This window comes from Notamacropus eugenii, chromosome 2 (assembly GCF_028372415.1).
Source record: "Notamacropus eugenii isolate mMacEug1 chromosome 2, mMacEug1.pri_v2, whole genome shotgun sequence".
NCBI classification, from domain to species: domain Eukaryota; kingdom Metazoa; phylum Chordata; class Mammalia; order Diprotodontia; family Macropodidae; genus Notamacropus; species Notamacropus eugenii.
The window spans coordinates 524,714,531-524,733,632 of NC_092873.1; the positions used below are offsets into that span (position 1 = coordinate 524,714,531).

Sequence of the window (19,102 nt, forward strand, 5' to 3'; positions counted from 1 at the left end):
GATCCCCAGGCCTTTTGTATAGATTCTAGGAGAACTGAGAGTGAACCGAGACCCTAGGACAGGGGGTGATTTGAGTGGGGACACAGTGGGGAAGGCTCTGCATGCATGCTTCTTTATCTTTGATGGCTAGAATTTTTTTAAAGGATTTGATTTGGTAGAGTTAAATCTCCGCCTTAAAGGCACTCCTCCAAAAAGGTTCCTCCCAAGCATATGTCAAATCACATAAGATTCTTTGAAAGATGTAACAACAGGCATAACCGTGTTTGATGACTGATTATTAATAGCAGGCAACACATAAGACAGACACACATATGTTTGCCAAATGTGTTTGCCACTGTCGTGGAAGAGATCCAGCATAGAGTACAAATTGAAGAGGGGTTCCCTATAGATGATTAGGTCCTCCAGATGCTCCTGTTTACAGATGACATTGTGGCGATCACACCAAGTCAAACCTCCTAATTGAGATCAATAATCACTCAAAAAGTAAAAAAAAAAAAAACTGGCCTGACTATTCACACAATAAAAACCAAGTGGATGAAGACTATCTATTATCTGAATTATGATATGTATTTGGAGGTACAGCCTATAGAGTTAATTATCTTGTACATATGTACTGGGCAGATGCCGCAAATGGACAATGAATTGAAGTTAAAATCAAATAAAAGGAAAGTGAGTTGCATTGTTTTGAAAAAGTGAAAGATTCTTTTAATGACTATCTTTAATAACACAGAAACAAAGATTCACAGTTTAACACCAAAGTTCTTTAAGAAATAGTGTATGAAAGATTCCCCCCAATCCATGACTTTTTTCTTATTCTATATGCATTGATTTTGTTCATGCAAATGAATTACATGAATTAAATATTATTGTATCTATTTTCACATTTATAACCTCTTATCTCATATCTGCTTAAAAGATATAAATCACCATTCTTTTCTATGTTGGGAAGAAGGGCTTATTTTTTATATTTAGTGAATGAGTAATTGAATGAATGAAAAAACATTTATTTAGTACTTATTCTATGTCAAGCTTGAGGTGTGTGTGGTAGGTCTGGGTTACACAAGATATGGCAAATTCTCACCAATCAAAAGTCCAGGGTGAGTGCTGCAGTACAAGTTTGGGGGATGTTTGCTTATTTGGAATTTATTGTGTTATACAATAAAAGAAGCTAGCCTTAAAAAAAAGAAATAGTATATGGTTGAGAGTCATAAGAAGTGAGAGTTTCCAAAGAACTGAAGACCCAAAGGAAGATGGAGGAAGAGGTATGCCTTTGGCAGAAGACATCACCAAATTAGCTGCAGGATGAGTGGCAGTGCTTAGCACAATAACTGACACATAATAGGTACTTAATAAATGTTATTGATCAATAATGATGTTATTCCATTCCATTCCATTGAATTTTCTATTACATCCCATGGAGCAGCTAGGTGGTGCAGTGGATAGAGCACCAGTGCAGGAGTCAGGAGGACCTGAGTTCAAATTTCACCTCAGACACTTGACACTCAGTAGCTGTGTGACCTTGGGCAAATCACTTAACCCCAATTGCCTCATCCTGGGTCATCTCCAGTCGTCCTGATGAATATCTGGTCACTGGATTCAGATGGCTCTGGAGGAGAAGTGAGGCTGGTGACTTGCACCTTGCACATCCCTCCCTCCCTCAAAACAAAGTCAAGTGCAAATCATGTTATCATTTCTCTGATGGCATGGTCTTCTTTGACAATGAAGGACAAACACACACAGTATTACATCCCTATCCCCTAGTCCTAATTATTAGTGAGTTGGCTACCTACATCAAATCCAAGGCTACCTCTTAGTAACTTCCATCCATGGCTACAAGCTCTGCCCTGTGAAACTGAGCAGAATGAATCAAACTCTTCTTTACACATATTCTTTTTTTTAAAACAGGGTTGGAAATGGATGGGCATGACCAATGATTTCATCAGTGTAGGGGACTTCTGGTGTGGAAGTTCCCTATACCAGTGCTGGTCAGTAACTCATCTGTAGCATCTTAGTGACTTACTGGATGACTTGGGAAGAAGCTAAGGGATTTCTTGATAGTCTGACAGCTAGCCTGCATCGAAGATAGGATTTGAGCACCTCTTTTAACATCCTAGATCTTCAAATATTGAAGACAGATGTTATGTCCCTTCCAACTCCTCATTCCAAAGGAAATATACCCATATCTTTTATCTGACCTTTACATGGCACAGAGTGGAGAGCCTTTTACCATCCTAATCAGCCTTCCTGGCTTCTCTCCATTTGGAAGTAGGGAGAACATTGGTCCTTTCCAAAATCTGATTAACACCAAACTCCAGCCATTGTCCAGTAACCATTTGGGACATTTGCATCTCATGATCAATCACTATTCCTTTTAATAAGGTGATATTTATGATTACAGAAGCTTTCTTCATTACTCGGATGCGATGTTGACTCATGGAGCTTTTAAGCCATTAAAACCTCGAACTCTTTTAGTACATGAGTTGCTGTCTGGCCACCCTTCCTCCATCTCATGCTTTTGAAGGTGAATTTTTTTATAGATCCAGTACAGACTTTTTGTTTTGTCTCTGTTACATGTTACCCTTTTAGATTTGGCCCATTATTCTATTCTGTTCAGCTCTTTATGTATCCTGATACTTTCTTAACCTTTTCTGTGTGTCCTAGACCAATTTAATGAAGTCTATTGACCCCTTCTCAAAACAATGTTTTTAAGCAAATACATAGGATTATAATGGAAGCCAATTACATTGAAATACAATTATCAAAATATTTTCAAAAGTCTAAGAATTCAGGTAAAAAAATCCATATTGATATCTTTCCCAACAGTTTAAAGTGAAAATTTGGTAAGCTTTCTTTCTATACTTCTATTTAGGTCATTGGCAAAAATATGAAATCTCACAGGGTCAGATATATGTCCCTGGAACATTTCACTGGCAACCTCCTTCCACACTGACACTTTTGGGTTCAGCTATTCAACCACTTTTCAATCCACCTCATTGTACTAACATCTAACCCACATCTCCCTGTCTTTTCCATACAAACAACATAAGTGACTACTGAAGGCAAGCAAATTGTAAGTTCCATATATCAATCCTTGGTTATAATTCATTCAATAAACACATTGCTATGTTCCAAATCGAAAATAATGAATCTCACATGAAATGGTCACATGTATTTGAATTCATGCTATTCAAAGTTATAATTTTGTAAAAATATGGTCATTGTTTCCAGTCCAACAGAAATACGCAGTGCAAATTTGAGTTATGATTTCATGGATTTATTATTTGTAATAATTGGGACCTAGCCTTATTAAGTGACTGCTATAGTCCAGGCACCATGCTAAGTCTTTGTTATTTGTCCTTTGTTTTCAAAAAGGACTGTGACATCAGACAGGTGATGTCATGACTTGCAAGTGGATTGGATTTAAGTGACTGAGAGCTGTGCCAAGTCACCAGTCTCACTTTCTCCTTTGGAGTCATCTGGGTCCAGTGGCAAGATAGAGATCAGGATGACTGGAGATGGCCCTAGATGCAGTGGGAGACCTTGGCCTTTTTAAGCTAAGGTTTTTCCTAGGTCTCAGTTTGACTGAAGCAATGCCGTTCAGTGATTAAGGCTAGGTAAGAAAGGAGGCAAAGAATGACCTCTTTTACCTAGTCAAAAAAAAATCAGTCTGGGAGGGGAAGACCCTTAGGATGTTTGGACAAAACAGAAATAACTTTCATTTGCACTTACTCTGAAATATCAGAATCCAAACAATGACCAAGTAAGACTTGAGCTTGGCTCTATTGTTGTCCAATCAAGCAGCTGGGTGGCACAGTGGGTAGAGTGCTAGTCCTGAAGTCAGGAAGACTCATCTTCCAAGTTCAAATATGGCCTCAGACACTTACTAGTTATGTGACCTTGGGCAAGTCTCTTAACCCTGTTTGCCTTAGTTTCTTCATTTGTAAAATGAGTCAGAGAAAGAAATGGCCAACCACTCCAGTATCCATGCTAAGCCCTGTGGATATAAAAAGTAAAAATGAAACAATTCTTACCCCCAAGGAACTTACTTTCAATTGGAAGGAAAACAACATGCACACAGACAAGTAAATATAAATATCCTCAGATGGAGCGGTGATTTATCTTATCAGTGTGTTTGCTCCCTCTTGTGATGCAGCTGCCAGTCCAACCCTGGCTCCCTTCCCTGTGCCACTTCTGTCCATGGTCACTCTTAAGTTTGTCCTAGAGGGTGCACACCACATGCCAGGGGCCTTTCTAGCTTCCTCTTGCGATCTCAAGGTAATGGTAGAGCATATGGGCAGTCCGTTGTTCATCCCACACTCTAGATATATGACCTTTCTCCTTTTGATGTTTCCTTGATGATATACTTTGTTTTTTCTTGACTTGTCTATAGCAGCCCGTACTATACCTCGGTACCATCTGCATAGTTGAGCGGCACCCCACTTTGGATTCTTATTAGACTCTTGTTCCATGACTTGTAGCTATCCCACAACATGGGTAGATTATTAATATTAACATGATGGGTCTGTGGTTCAGGGAGGGCATTAAAATGGACCAAAGGGAATCACCACATTTTCCTCTTCCTATTTACTTCCTTCTCCTGTGTGTGTGTGTGTGTGTGTGTGTGTGTGCGTGTTTCTGTCTGTGTCTCTGTGTGTATGTATATTCATATCTATACATAGACATACAGATATATAGATAGGCAGACAGGACAGATGGATACACACATGTTTATATATAATATATATGTATATTATATATATACTGTATATATATATGTATACACACATATCACATATGTGAGAGAGTCAGTGACAGAGAGACACAGACAGACAGATACACAAATACATACACATACACACACACATAGAAACAGAGAGACAGAGACAGAAACACAGAGATTCATTATATAGGTAGATATATATATATATATATATATATATATATATATATATATATATATATATATAATCCATCTACATGGCATTTTTTTTAAACAACAGGTATTCTTTATGCATGTGATTTTTTTCTCTGTGTGGGTGTGTAGGGCATGGATCTCATCCAGAAGGCTCTCTAGGGTTTGAGGAATCAGAAGGACTTCACCATCTATTGGTATTTCCCTCTTCGGTTTGTACTCTTAAATGGAACTCCTCCATGAACACCCACAGCAAGCAAAAGTCTCTCTGTTTTAAGCCTTAAATGATATCAATGATCAGAGGGTCATCAAACATGGTCAGTTCAATTGTTAGATCTTTCAAGGAATCTTTCATAATTTGGATGTGTGAATGGGATACACCAAGTTGGAAGAGAAAGTCTTATAATGATGTTCTGTTTTACTAAATCAAATGGCTTTTTTTGCATAGTAAAACAATAAACATCTTGTATTCTCTACATCTTTCAGATCATTGTAATACTGCTAGGATGTGATCTCATGTGGAATATGGCTTGTAAATGGCTTTCAATATGACTTGTCTTCCTACTAATAATTTCATCAAGAATGCCCTTAATGCCTGTGTAAATTTATTCTCATATTTTTTTGTGTAGATGGGGCATACAGATCTGTAGCTGTTAAAGTTCTCTTGGTTTGCATTTTTTGGGGGGTTAATAAAGCTTGAGATTTTTTCCTCCACATCTTGAGTATGTTTTCTCCTTCAGGTACCATGAAAATAGACCCCTCAGTGTCCTTATCATTGTGCTACCTCCAGCACAGATGTTCACACTGGGTCTAATCTAGCTGTGTTTCCATATTTATTCTTTTCAGTGCCTTTTTATTACCCCAGCTAGGACGTCCAGGACTGGGATTTTTAGATCCAGGTCTGGTTACCTTGCTATTCTTGATGCTGAGAGGAATTTATACTAGAAGTCTTGGCAGATCTTTTCTCTCTTATTGTTATTGTCATCCCTCCAGTTCCATCCCTAAATGCCTACAGAATGACTTTGCTTAGTTATCTCTCTCTCTAGGCTTTCCTTTATATATCCTCCACTGGTTTTTTTTTTTTCTGTTTTGTGAAATCATGGTGCTCATAATCTTCAACCAACAAAATATTCCATGTCTTTGTAAGATTTTACAAACAAGTTTATGCTCTAAACCTGTGTCTCTCTGCTTGGCAAATGGATCAGAATTTGAGGATGGAAACACTTATTGGGCTTTTTCACCCTCTTTTTTTGTGAAAATTTATTACTGCAATGGAATTGAATGAAGTTTAGTAATAGATGGCCTTACTTTCTTCTGCCCCGTCCAGTTTTCATGAACATTAACTTACTTAATCAGATCAGGGTGGAATTGTCTTAATTCATACTATATCTTTTTAAAAATATGTGTTTTTTGTTCTCACTCTGTACTAATTTCAATCTAAGCTCTAACTAGTTGATGGTCTGATTGTACGCAGACAGTAATTCAGGAATGACTTATCTATGTCAGAAATGAGTTATTATATCCTGTGATAAAATATGATCATTCTCATTTTTTGTGATGTCATGTCTAGTACCTCCCAGTTCTACATGGGGCTTCTGTGCATCTTCCAAGTTTTTGACTTATGTTTCATATTCTTGATCCCCACTTCCCACTGTACATTTTCCACCCTCCCCTTTGCTCTCACCCTTGCTATGAAGTCAGAGTAACAAAACCTATGATTATTTCATTTGGAGGGTCTTAGAGTGTTCTCCACAGAATTTCTCCATCTTCCTCCACAGCTACTGCATAGACTGCAATTATTTTCATGGTGGTCTTTATGCAAATGCTTATCATGAGCTCTGCAATGAATGTCTAGAGGAATTAGATTTCTTCTTGTCTTTGGATATGATAAAACCAACTCCTGCAATTCCTTTATCTGCCCTTCCAAGGAGGACCTGCTCTCCCAAACAATCTTGCCATTGGCCCTGTAACTTTCAAGTCTCTCTCTACCTGGAGCAGCACCTTTCCATTCAGACTTTTAGAAATCTTGCGCCAAGTTCCTGAGGGCTGATAATCCACTCAACTTTGGACTTCCTGCTCTGGAACTCAGCTGCCCCATTCACTTATTGATGAATGAGTGCAAACTTGCATAATCCATTATCTAATAAACCCCTTACCACACTATTCTTCTCATGGCATCCGGTCACACATCTGAACCCTGCACATTTTTTCTGACTGTCCTCAGTGCTTGGAATGCTCTCCCTCCTCTTCTCTACCTCTTGACTTCCTTTAAGTCTCAGCTAAAATTCCATCTTTTATAGGAAGCCTTTTACACCCTCTTAATTTTGGTACTTTCCCTCAGTTAGTTATTTTTTATTTATCTGGTATATAGCTTGTTTGCATACATTTGTTTGCTTTCCGTCTCCTCCATCAGATGGCCAACTCTTTGGAGGCAGGGCCAGTTCTTTGCCTTTCTTTGTATCTCCAACAGTTAGCACAGTGCCTAACACGCAATAGGCACTTAATAAATGCTTAATGCTTGCCTTTATGCATTATATTTGCCCATCCTCTCATCTCTTTCAATACTTGCTCTGTACATAATAAGAAAATCAAGATTTCCTTTATGTCTGGGAAGGTTGTGTGAGTTGGTTGCCCTATATGGACCAACTCATCCTTCCTGTGACCACTCCCTTCCTCCCCCTCCTAGACACAAACTACCTTCTCCAATCACCAGTCTTTTCTGTGTGGTGTCTCCTATTAGAATATACATTTCTGGAGAATACGGACTATCTCACTTTTGTGTTGGTAGACTTAATGCTTAACACAAGGCCTGGAATGTAATAATTGCTAAATAAATGGTTTTCCTTTATTCAATCATTCATGCTTTCTTTTTGTTTAGGGGTTTTAACACTTAGTTGTGGGAACTTTTTTTTAAATGTAATAACTGTGTCTCAAAATAATTAGTTTCCTTCATACTCCTATGTGTTATATTTTATTAATTTCAAACATTTCTCCAAGGAGGGATCCACCACATAAAAAGATTAGGAACCTCTGATTTAACGAAGAGACGTGTCCCCCTGCCAAAATTCCCTTGCAGATTCACAGGTATGGAACACTGTATATATTTTCAGATTTTTTCAATGTTATCAAATAATTTTGCTGATTTTTTCCTTATATTTCTCATTTTATTTTAAAAAATGTATTTGTTGTATGGGGTGTCTTTCTTGAAGGAGTCACAGGAGAAATTTAGGTGCTATAAAATTAAGAGATATGGATAATATTTATTGTTAATGAAAGAACCACTGATTTAACTGCATTTTCCTTCTGTCTTTTGACTCCATTTATAACTACCGTGTCAAAATTGACCTGATTCAGTTGCTCCAATAGTATATTTGCCCTTTGTTGATGAGTAGAAGTAGAAATCACATTTAGAGTATGATCAACTTAGTTCTAGTTTCAGGACCATCTGAGATTTATGAAAGATCAGGAGACTAAAACAGGGAAGTTATGGTCTAAGTGGAGACAAGGTGGTGGCTGGAAGAGATATTATAGAGATTACGGTGATAAGATTTGGCAACTCAGTGGATACAGGGAAGTGAGGGAGGGTGAAGAAAAAAAGGATTATCTCTGGGCTACAAAAATGAGTGATCCTGGTGTCCTTAACAGAAATGGGACAGTTAGGAGGGGCAGCATCTGTCAGTCTGTCAGTCAACAAGCAGTTATCAAGGCCACTGTGCTATTGAGGGTACAAAGAAAGGACAAGAATGTAGCCCCTCTTTTCAAGGAGCTCACTCACATTCTAATTGGAGAGACAACAAATAAGTAACTAGTTACATACAAATTAAAAATCCCCAGAAGGAAATTTTAGAGGGAAGGCACTAGTAGCTGGGGAAATTGGGAGAGACCTCTGGAATAACGTGAAATTGGAGCAGAGTGTTGAAAAAGGTCAAGAAATCCAGAAGGCTTAGAAGTGAGAAGGGGCAACATTTGATACATATGGGATGGTCAATGCAAAAGCATGGAGTTAAGAGACGAAATGTCATATTGGAAAGAACAACAAATAGCACCTCTTCTGTTTTCCAGCACCAAGATTTCATGATAAATTATCTTGTAATGACAATGGCATAAAATTTCAGAAAAGCCAAAGGAATAAAACATTTAAAAGGAACTCAAATGGAATAAAAACACTAACAGGGAAACATAGGTAGCCTGATAACATAGCTTCCTCTCTTTTCCCAAATTGCTTTCTTGCTTACAATGACAATAGCCCTGACTTCACCTGTTGGTGTCAGATGGTAAGTAAATAATTGCTATCATTATGTGACAGCAACCAATGAAAGTGATTTAGCTCCAGGATTATTTCCTGCAGAGAATTTTCTATGCTGCAACCAACAAAAGATTTTTCTATAGGTCTTTCTTAGAAGTGCCAAATATGCTTTTGTAAAAAACAAACAAACAAACAAACTACATTTTGAATTGTGACTTGTTGCATTCAGATTTTAGAAAAAAATTCCATGTAAGCTTTTAAAAAATATTGTTTATTTTTCACATTATTTTTCTTTTAAATTTGAATTCCAAATTTTCTCTCTTGTGCCTACCCCACTCCCACCCACTGAAAAGGCAAGAAAAATTATATCAATTTTACATGTGAAATCATGAAAAACATATTTCCATATTAGCTATATTACTAAAAAAAGAAATCAAGAAAATTGTACTTCAATTTGCACTAAGAGTTCATCAGTTCTCCGGAGGTTGGAGAGCATTTTTTCATTGTGAGTTCTTTGAAATTGTCTCGGATCATTATATTGATCAAAGTTGTCAAGTCTTTTCCAGTTGATCATGATGACAACAGTGCTGTTACCGTGCACAAAGATCTTTTGATTCTTCTTCAATTTGCATCAGTTCATATAGGTTTTGCCATCTTTTCCCTCGAAACCACTCCCTTTGTCATGTCTTATAGCACAATAGTACTATCACATTCATATGCCACAACTTGTTCAGCCATTTCCCAATGGATGGACATCTTCTCAGTTTTCAGTTCTTTGCCACCACAAAGAAAGTTGCTATAAATATTTTTGTATAGATAGGTCCTTTTCCTTTCTCTTGATCTCTTTGTGTTATAAACCTAGTAGTAGTGTTGCTGGGTCAAAGGATATATACAGATTTGTAGCCCTTTGAGCATAGTTCCAAATTTTTCTCCAGAATGGAGAAACCAACATTTATTGTGTATTTATTTTCCCTCCCCTCCAGCATTTGTCATTTCTGATATGTGAGGTGGTACCTCAGAGCTGTATTACTCTGTATTTCTTTAATCATTAGTATTTTAAAGCATTTTGTCATATGACTATAGATAGCATTGAGTTCTTCTTTTGAAAATTGCCTATTCATATCCTTTACCCATTTATCAATTGGGGAATGGTTCTGCATACAGAACTGGTAGGTCCCCACCCAGTGTCACAGACTTTTCCCACAGACCCCTTAAATTATCCTTGGCTGGAAAGATATCTCACTCTCACCTTTTGTTGACTTTGCTGCCCAACGATTTGATTCAAAGAATTATTTTAATGTTGTTTGGAGAGGAATATTGAGAGAACTCAGCTGGGCTGCTGCCTGTACTCCACCATCTTCCACATAGGCTTTGTATGTGTTATTTGCTTCATACATGATTACTGGATTGAATGGAGACGTGCATATTATTCATATATACAGATATATACACATATACGTACATGTATGTGTGTAGATATACACATGTATATATTGTATGTATCTCTGTATATACATATACACATATGTATACATGTGTAACACATACATACACAATACATACACATATATACTTCCACATATGCATATGTATACACACACACACATATATATTGAGGGAATAGACCTAGGATTAGTTCGAACAGGACTGCAGGGTCAGTGGGGTGGGAAGTTGGGCTCATTTGAGGCCATGGTGGGTGTCAAACTACCTTCCCTTTCAGAACCAACCCATTTGTGGAATGTATCCATGTGTCTGGAACTATTGTGTAAGAGAATCATTCTGAAATTTGGTAAAATCATAGGATGTTTCTAGAGTGGGAAGGGCCCTTTCAGATCAACTAGTCCAGTTCTTTCATTACACTGTGAGGAAACTAATTGATTTATACACAAAGAAGGGAAGGAAAGGGAGGAGTATAGACAGGACTAAGGAAAGAGACCTGGATTTGGAGGGGCTAAAATCCTGAAGATCCAGAGCTGGAAGGAACCTCAGTGATTATCTAAGTGTGACTCCATCATCTTAAAAATAAGGAGAATGAAGCTCAAAGGGTATGAGTGACTTGCTACAGAGCTAGTAAGTAGTGGAGATGGGATTCTATCCCAGGTCCTTTGACTGCAACTACAATCAATCAACAAGCATTCACTGAATGACACACAATGATTCTCCTCCCCCTCACCCCAACGGAATTCCATAACACTGTTTCCCCTGTATTTGGATTCTGGTTCTCCTGCTTACTATTTAGGTGATTTGGGGCAACTACTCTTTCTGGATTTCATTTTTCTCCTCTCTAAAATAGTGAGACTTGATAATTTCTAAGCTCCCCGCTGGCTCTGATCTGCTCCCATGTCCTTATATTCTGTGTTGTTGGGTTCCTTCCCATGCCTTTATTTCTTCCATGTTCCTAGTTCTGCTACTCTAAGGACATTTCCTGCTGTGACGTCACCCATGCCCTGTCCTGACATTAGCTGCAGTGAAGGCTCCTTGCAGCACTATCATTCTGTTTCCAAGTCCCTTTTTAGCTCTGATAACCTGTGTTTAGATGTTCCTCTTCACCATCACCCCTTTCTTGCCCTACTGTTCTATGTTCCTTGTTCTCACACCCTATATACCAAAGGTCCCTTCTTACCCTAACTCATGTTTCCTGATTTTGCATTCTGTTTCTCATTCTATCATCCTACGTTTCTAAGGTTCTCTCCTCTTCTAACTAGTTCTTGTTCTAATGTTTTTATGTTCCTTGTTCTAAGACCAAATGTTTCCAAGATCCCTCTCAGCTCTGACATTCTCTAATAAAGTTTTTTTTCTTAACTTTTCTCCCCTCTCCAATGCCTGCTCTCCTACTAGGAAAGAGGCTTCGATATATGTATTGACTCTACATTAATCACTGTAATCACTTAGTTCCTTAACTTACTCCCCATAAGCTACTCTTCCACTCTACCTCAGCCACAAACAGTTGGTTATACCCTTGATCTCGTCCTCCCTACAAGTGTACCATCTCCATGTTAGAAAATTCTGAAATACCATGATGTCTGGCAGTGACCTCTCAGTTCTCTCCCCCTAGGCCATCAGCTCTATACAGTAGCCACTCTCCCTTCTTTTCCCCACCCCGCCCAGGGCTTGGGTTCTCTGTTTTTAAAGACTCTCTGTCCTCCCTCAGCTCGGATATTCCAATGTTCTCAGGAGCCTTCCTCCTCCTGCGTTCTACATTCTTAGTTCGGATGTTTGGGTTGCCAAGGACGCTTCCCACTGTTTTAACGTTCTGAGACTTGGGTTCGATGGCTTAGAACTCCGAATAACTTAGCCCAACAGTCGAGGGGCTGGCTCATATGTAAAGGGGACGCTTTCACTTCAGGACTTCCTGGACTTTTCACTCCAGGACCTCCAGGGTTCCACGGAGCCCACCAGAAGGACCCCCCCAGTTCTAAATCTACAAGCCGAACGCCGGGACTCGGCAGCGCCTGAGTCAACCTGCCAGGACTCTCCCTGGCTGGGACCGCCCAGATGATGCTCGCGTCCTCCAGTCGTCAGGACAACCGTCTCTGGGCTGGGTAGTCTCCCACCTTTCCAAAGTGGGACCGTTAAACGATTGGCCTCGGAGCTGGGCCTGCCCGCCTCTCCCCGTCTCTGATTGGAGAAGGGAGAGGCTTCTCGTCCCACTCCCTCGCGGTTGCCGGGGCAACCATTCCCCCCAGTAACGCCCACCACACTAGTCCACAGAGGTCCAACAAGTCCTCCATCTATCGCCACTGTCCTTCATCACCCTGTGACCTGCGTTGCTGTCAGCAGTGGCACACGCCCTTGGGGCTCCCTCCTCGCTGCCCTGTGAGTGGACACACCCCAGGCCAGGTGCCGCAGCCCCTCGGAAATCCTTCCCTGACCTGGACTAGGAGGTGACGAAGCCCAATCACCAGGAGAGTCCGTGGCCAGCAAGGCGTTTGCTATCCAGAGCATCCTTGGGATAACCATTCTGAGCCCAGAAGTGGAGCCTTCTTGAGCCCCCAAACTGAGACCTCCCTTCCCTTAGGAGCAGTGAGAAGCTTGTCGTAGGACAGCCCGGGGAGCGCTTGGAAGGCCACCTGGCCTTGCGTCATTTTGTGAGCAAGTTTGTGTGTGGACAGGCCCCCGCTCCCTGAAGCCCCACCATGCACTGCAGGTCTTACTTGTTGCTGGAGAAAGAATTCATGGAGCTCCAAGAACAAAATCTATTTGTGAGTAGGAAGGATGGAGAAGGGAGTGGAAGTGAAAGGGTGCTGGTGGGGCAGGGTTGCATGTGGTGCTGAGTTTTTTTCTTTTTAAGTCTTTGACGTCTTTCCTCTCACCTTCATGGTACAAAGAAAAGAACACCATCAGAAGCCAGAAAGTCAGAAGAGATGGTTTCCAATTTTGGCACCAAGACTTGCTACCTGTATGACCTGAGACAAGCCATTTAAACTTTCTGGGTTTCCCTTTCTTCATCTTGAAAATGAGGAGGTTTAAGTCGATGACCCCCTCAAGTGCTTTCCAGCTCAAAATCTGTGATCCTATGTATGGTCTTTCACAATCAGGGCTGGGACCTGTGGGTGAAAAAGCTCTTGAAGTCAAAATTACAAAGATAGGTCAGAACTGTCCAGCCATGGAATGAACTCCTGCAGGAGCCAGAGGATAGAGAACCATTCTCAGCATCTTAATTTTGAGATTTGCAAGAGACCTTATAGGTTACCTAGAATAGAGCGAAGAACATGAGAGAAAGCTCATTATAAATCAGATATCGCTGTAGAGCATTAGCTATTATTAGCGTTATCTTGCAATCCAATTTCCTTATTTGACAAATGAAGAAACTGAGGTATGGGGAATGTTGTAGAAGAGACAAATGATTCAGTTATGGATTGTAATGCATGACCTCTAAGATCCTTTCTAATGCTAATATTCTTAAAACGCTATTCTAGAGTGTTTCTAAATTGATTATTTTGAACCAGATTTGTGATTTTGTTGGCATTGGGAACTGCCAATGAACAAACTCCTGCTACAAAAGCAAATTATCACCTGCTTCAGAACCTGTAGTCTTAGAGAGTAGTCTAGGGAAGTGAGAGGTTAAGTGATATACTCAGTCACATAGCTACTAATTGTCAAAGGTGAGACTTGAACCCATGTCTTCCTGACTCCAAGGATGGCCTTCTATATACTGAATCTGCTGCCTCTCAAGTCAGTTATGTGGTGTTTAAGCCTTGTCTAAATGCACTGAGCCCTTGATTTCAAGCATTTTATCTATTATATCCTTCACCTAAATAGTAACACCTATATAAGTAAATGCCACTCCATAGTTTTAAAGACTTTGACTCCATTGGACCCAAAAGCCACCAAATGTTAAGCAAGGTAAATGGTGGTCACTGGCAGGTCTTAGACGGAACTGTGGAGGAAAGAGAGAGAGAGAGAGAGAGAGAGAGAGAGAGAGAGAGAGAGAGAGAGAGAGAGAGACAGACAGACAGACAGACAGACAGACAGACAGACAGACACAGACAGACAGACACAGACAAACAGAGAAGTTAGAATGAAAAAAAAGTAGGGGTTGGCAATCATAAATTAGAGCTGGAAAGACCTCCAGTCTAACCCTGCCGTTTACAAAGGAGGAAACTTTGGCCCAAAGAAATGAACTTTCTCAGATAATGAGTCAGTCATTTGATAACTAACATTTATTAAGAGCTTACTCTGTGCCAGACACTGAGCTGAAGTGCTGTCATCTAAGTGGTATCCTGGCATATGAAATCAGCTTGCTCAAATCTAAACTCAGCCCTTCGTCTAGTGCCACCTTGCCTTGCTCCTGAAACGGTGTCCTCCATTTCAATGGAATGACACCAGCAAGTACCTTCTTGTTGTCCCTGGATGGGGCTAGTAACCCGGTGTTTAAAGTGCTGCATCCATTAAGGCTATGAGGAATTCTGTTGTTATGACTGATCTCAGGATGGTGCTAGCAGAACCCAGAAGGTGGCAAAGTCCAATGTGCCGAGTGGGAGTTTTTTGGTCCTCAGGTGAAAAAGAACATGAAATGTTTTAAGTTGTGTGAGAACACAAATATCACCACACTTTGAAATGTCCAAATTGCTTTCTTTGTCCCAGCTCTAGGAGGTAGGGAAGAAAAGTAGCATCTTCATTTTAACATGAGAAAACTGAGGCAGAGAGGTAAGTTACTCAAGGTGTACAGGCGGTATGGGTTGGAACTGGGATTTGAATTCATGTCTCCTTGGTTCAATTCAAGTGCTCAGCACCTTTGTCAGCTGAATGAATCTATGGACCATTGATGGATCTTAGTCCATAGTCATATGTACCATGAATCTATGGACAGTGCTTTGGAAGCCTTAGAGTACACTCTAATACTAGCTGTTATCCGTAGTGAAACCTTACATTGTGTGAAGTCCTCGATGTCTTTAAAACACCTAGAAACAGCCAGCTGGTGCAGCGGACAGCTTGCTGGACTGGAGTCAGGGAGACTTGAGGAGTTCATATCCAGCCTCAGGCACTTATTAGCTGTATGACCCTGGGCAAGTCACTTAACCTCTGTCAGCCTCAGCTTTTTCAACTGTAAGATGGAGTTAATGACACTTCATCTTCGAGGGTGTTGTGAAAATAGTAGCAGTAGCAGCAGCAGCAACTATAGTAGTAGTAGCAGTAGTAGTATTAGCAGTAGCAGTAGTAGTAGTAGTAGTAGTAGTAGTAGTAGTAGTAGTAGTAGCAGTAGCAGTAGTAGTAGTAGTAGTAGTAGTAGTAGTAGCAGTAGTAGTATTAGCAGTAGTAGTATTAGCAGTAGCAGTAGTAGTAGTAGTAGTAGTAGCAGTAGCAGTAGCAGTAGTAGTAGTAGTAGTAGTAGTAGTAGTAGTAGCAGTAGTAGTATTAGCAGTAGCAGTAGTAGTAGTAGTAGTAGTAGCAGTAGCAGTAGCAGTAGTAGTAGTAGTAGTAGTAGCAGTAGCAGTAGCAGTAGCAGTAGTAGTAGTAGTAGCAGTAGCAGTAGCAGTAGCAGTAGCAGTAGCAGTAGTAGCAGTAGCAGTAGCAGTAGCAGTAGCAGTAGCAGTAGCAGTAGTAGTAGTAGTAGTAGTAGTAGTAGTAGTAGCAGTAGCAGTAGCAGTAGCAGTAGCAGTAGTAGTAGTAGTAGTAGTAGTAGTAGCAGTAGTAGTATTAGCAGTAGTAGTAGTAGTAGTAGTAGTAGCAGTAGCAGTAGCAGTAGCAGTAGCAGTAGCAGTAGTAGTAGTAGTAGTAGTAGTAGTAGTAGCAGTAGCAGTAGCAGTAGCAGTAGCAGTAGTAGTAGCAGCAGTAGTAGTAGTAGTAGTAGCAGTAGCAGTAGCAGTAGCAGTAGCAGTAGTAGTAGTAGTAGTAGTAGCAGTAGCAGTAGCAGTAGTAGTAGTAGTAGTAGTAGTAGTAGTAGTAGCAGTAGTAGTATTAGCAGTAGCAGTAGTAGTAGTAGTAGTAGTAGCAGTAGCAGTAGCAGTAGTAGTAGTAGTAGTAGTAGCAGTAGCAGTAGCAGTAGCAGTAGTAGTAGTAGTAGCAGTAGCAGTAGCAGTAGCAGTAGCAGTAGCAGTAGTAGCAGTAGCAGTAGCAGTAGCAGTAGCAGTAGCAGTAGCAGTAGTAGTAGTAGTAGTAGTAGTAGTAGTAGTAGCAGTAGCAGTAGCAGTAGCAGTAGCAGTAGTAGTAGTAGTAGTAGTAGTAGTAGCAGTAGTAGTATTAGCAGTAGTAGTAGTAGTAGTAGTAGTAGCAGTAGCAGTAGCAGTAGCAGTAGCAGTAGCAGTAGTAGTAGTAGTAGTAGTAGTAGTAGTAGCAGTAGCAGTAGCAGTAGCAGTAGCAGTAGTAGTAGCAGCAGTAGTAGTAGTAGTAGTAGCAGTAGCAGTAGCAGTAGCAGTAGCAGTAGTAGTAGTAGTAGTAGTAGCAGTAGCAGTAGCAGTAGCAGTAGTAGTAGTAGTAGTAGTAGTAGTAGTAGTAGCAGTAGCAGTAGCTAGCATTTATATAGTGCTTACTATGTGCCAGGCATTGAAAGTATTTTACAGTTCTCTCATTTGATTCTCATATTGCAAACCTAAAGGTAACACGTAAATGCTAGCTGCTATTATTATTATTATAAAATCTAATTAACTTTTTAAAAAGTATAAATTTTTTAAAATGTGTTTTGTTTGCTATTTTTTTTACTTCTTGCAATACATTTATCTCAATTTAACGAGGAGTTTGTTGAGAGTTTGCAAAAAATATGCTTTTAAAAAATCTCAATTCTAATTTGACCCATCATTGGCCCCAGTTCTGAATTTCTGTGATTACATATTTTTTCAATTCAACTAATTGTAATAGTTCCTCTTATTATCAGTGAGACCTTTGGCAAGTTAATTAACTTCCCTGGACCTCAGTTTCCTCATTAGCAATGAAGGCATTAGACCACCCGGACCTCTTCCATTTCTGACTCCACAATTCTATGTACATAGTGTTGGTTTGGTGCTAGGGATGCCCAGGTTCTGAGTTTAGGACTTCCCTTCAAAAATGTAGCTCACAATCCATCCATATCTGCCCATCCTTTGTGACTTCCATCCACATCCTTCCAAATTCAGAAGAGGCGGTCCAATCAATTTTCTCATTCATCCAAAGAGTACTAGTGGAGAACTTGTCATCCCTTGCTGTTGCCAGTGACACAGGCCTCGGGACACATAGGCAAAATCAGAAGAGAACTTGTCCTCAGAAAACTTACAATCTAATTTTGAAATATCTGAACTAGAACGCAGGGTAGTACAGGGAAAAGAATGCTGACCTTGGTATCCCAGCCCCTGGGTCAGAACCCTGACTCTGCCATTCATTATCTGGGCATCCTTGGGCAGATTACCTACCCTATCCAGGGTTCACTTTCCTCATCTCTAAAAAGAGGGGGTTGAATTAGCTGATCTCTAAGGTACTTTTCAGCTCTTGGTGTGATGATAACAATATAGATAGCTTGATGGCTGTGTAGAGGGTTGGACCCGAGTCAGGAAGACCTGAGTTCAAATCCAGCTTCAGATCTCTACTACATATGTGACCCTGAGCAAGTCACTTTATCTCTGATTGCCTCAGTTTGCTCATCTGTAAAATGGGGATAATAGCACTGACCTCAAAGGGTAACTGTGAGGATTAAATGACATAATGTTTGAAAAGTGCTTAGCATAGTGCCTAGCCCATCTGTGAGCTCTATATAAATGTTAGCTGTTATTATAATTAATAATAATAACTAGTATGTTTATAGTGCCTTAAGTTTTGTAAAGTTCTTAACATATCTCATCTCATTTGATCCTCACAGTTAGGTGCTAGTATGATCCCCATTTTACAGATGAGAAAACTGCTGCTAAGAAATGCTGGTTTGCCCAGGGTCACATCGCTAGCTAGTTGATTTTGCCATGGACAAGAAACCTTGAGCATAAACATATGTATTTGTATATTTATGTGTATCTATGTATCTATGTGTGCATATATATGTATGCGTGTATGTATATGCGCATACACACCAGACATAAGCCAGGGCAAGTCATTTTCCATCATTTTAACACTTAAACACTTGCAGTTTTTCCCTGATTGCTTTTTTTTTCTTATCAAAGGGCATAACTGTGACTCCGCTAAGTAATGATTTACTCAAATGGCTAGCTGAAATTGAAGGCCTGAAGGATACAATTTGGGAAGGTTTGTGGTTTCCTATTAAGAAATAAGCACACCTTTTATGTTTTATTTTAAAATACATTTTATTGCTATCTTCAGTTTCTATGTCATAATCTTTTCAACTCCTCCCCAATCATAGGAAAACCAAACAAGACCCTTGACCCCAGTGCCTCCATCTGGTGCTGTACCCAGCATTCTCTCCTCTCTGTGATTATGGGGAGTGGAGTGGGGGTGAAGGGGCAATGGCATGTGCTTTGTTTCTGTTCTCTGGAACATTCCGTGGCTTTGCAGTTACTCAGAATTTTAACTTCTTTTTAGTGATC

The 19,102-nt window shown here is 40.0% G+C and overlaps 1 protein-coding gene across 3 annotated transcripts in view; it reads left to right on the plus strand.

Annotated features, from left to right (window-relative positions):
* The window catches only part of UBE2U (ubiquitin conjugating enzyme E2 U), an 82,718-nt gene that overhangs the window by 9,095 nt on the left and 54,521 nt on the right, over positions 1-19,102 (plus strand). Inside the window, exons 1-3 of one of the 3 annotated variants that reach the window (XM_072649734.1) lie at positions 3,505-3,614; positions 7,910-7,996; positions 18,722-18,803. Coding sequence is in view for 1 of the 3 variants with exons in the window: in XM_072649731.1 (XP_072505832.1) it covers positions 13,295-13,360; positions 18,722-18,803 (148 nt within the window). In the remaining 2 variants the exon portion in view is untranslated. Of the gene's footprint in view, positions 1-3,504; positions 3,615-7,909; positions 7,997-12,431; positions 13,361-18,721; positions 18,804-19,102 lie in introns of those variants that run through there. The other 2 variants (XM_072649733.1, XM_072649731.1) reach the window with 2 other exon arrangements.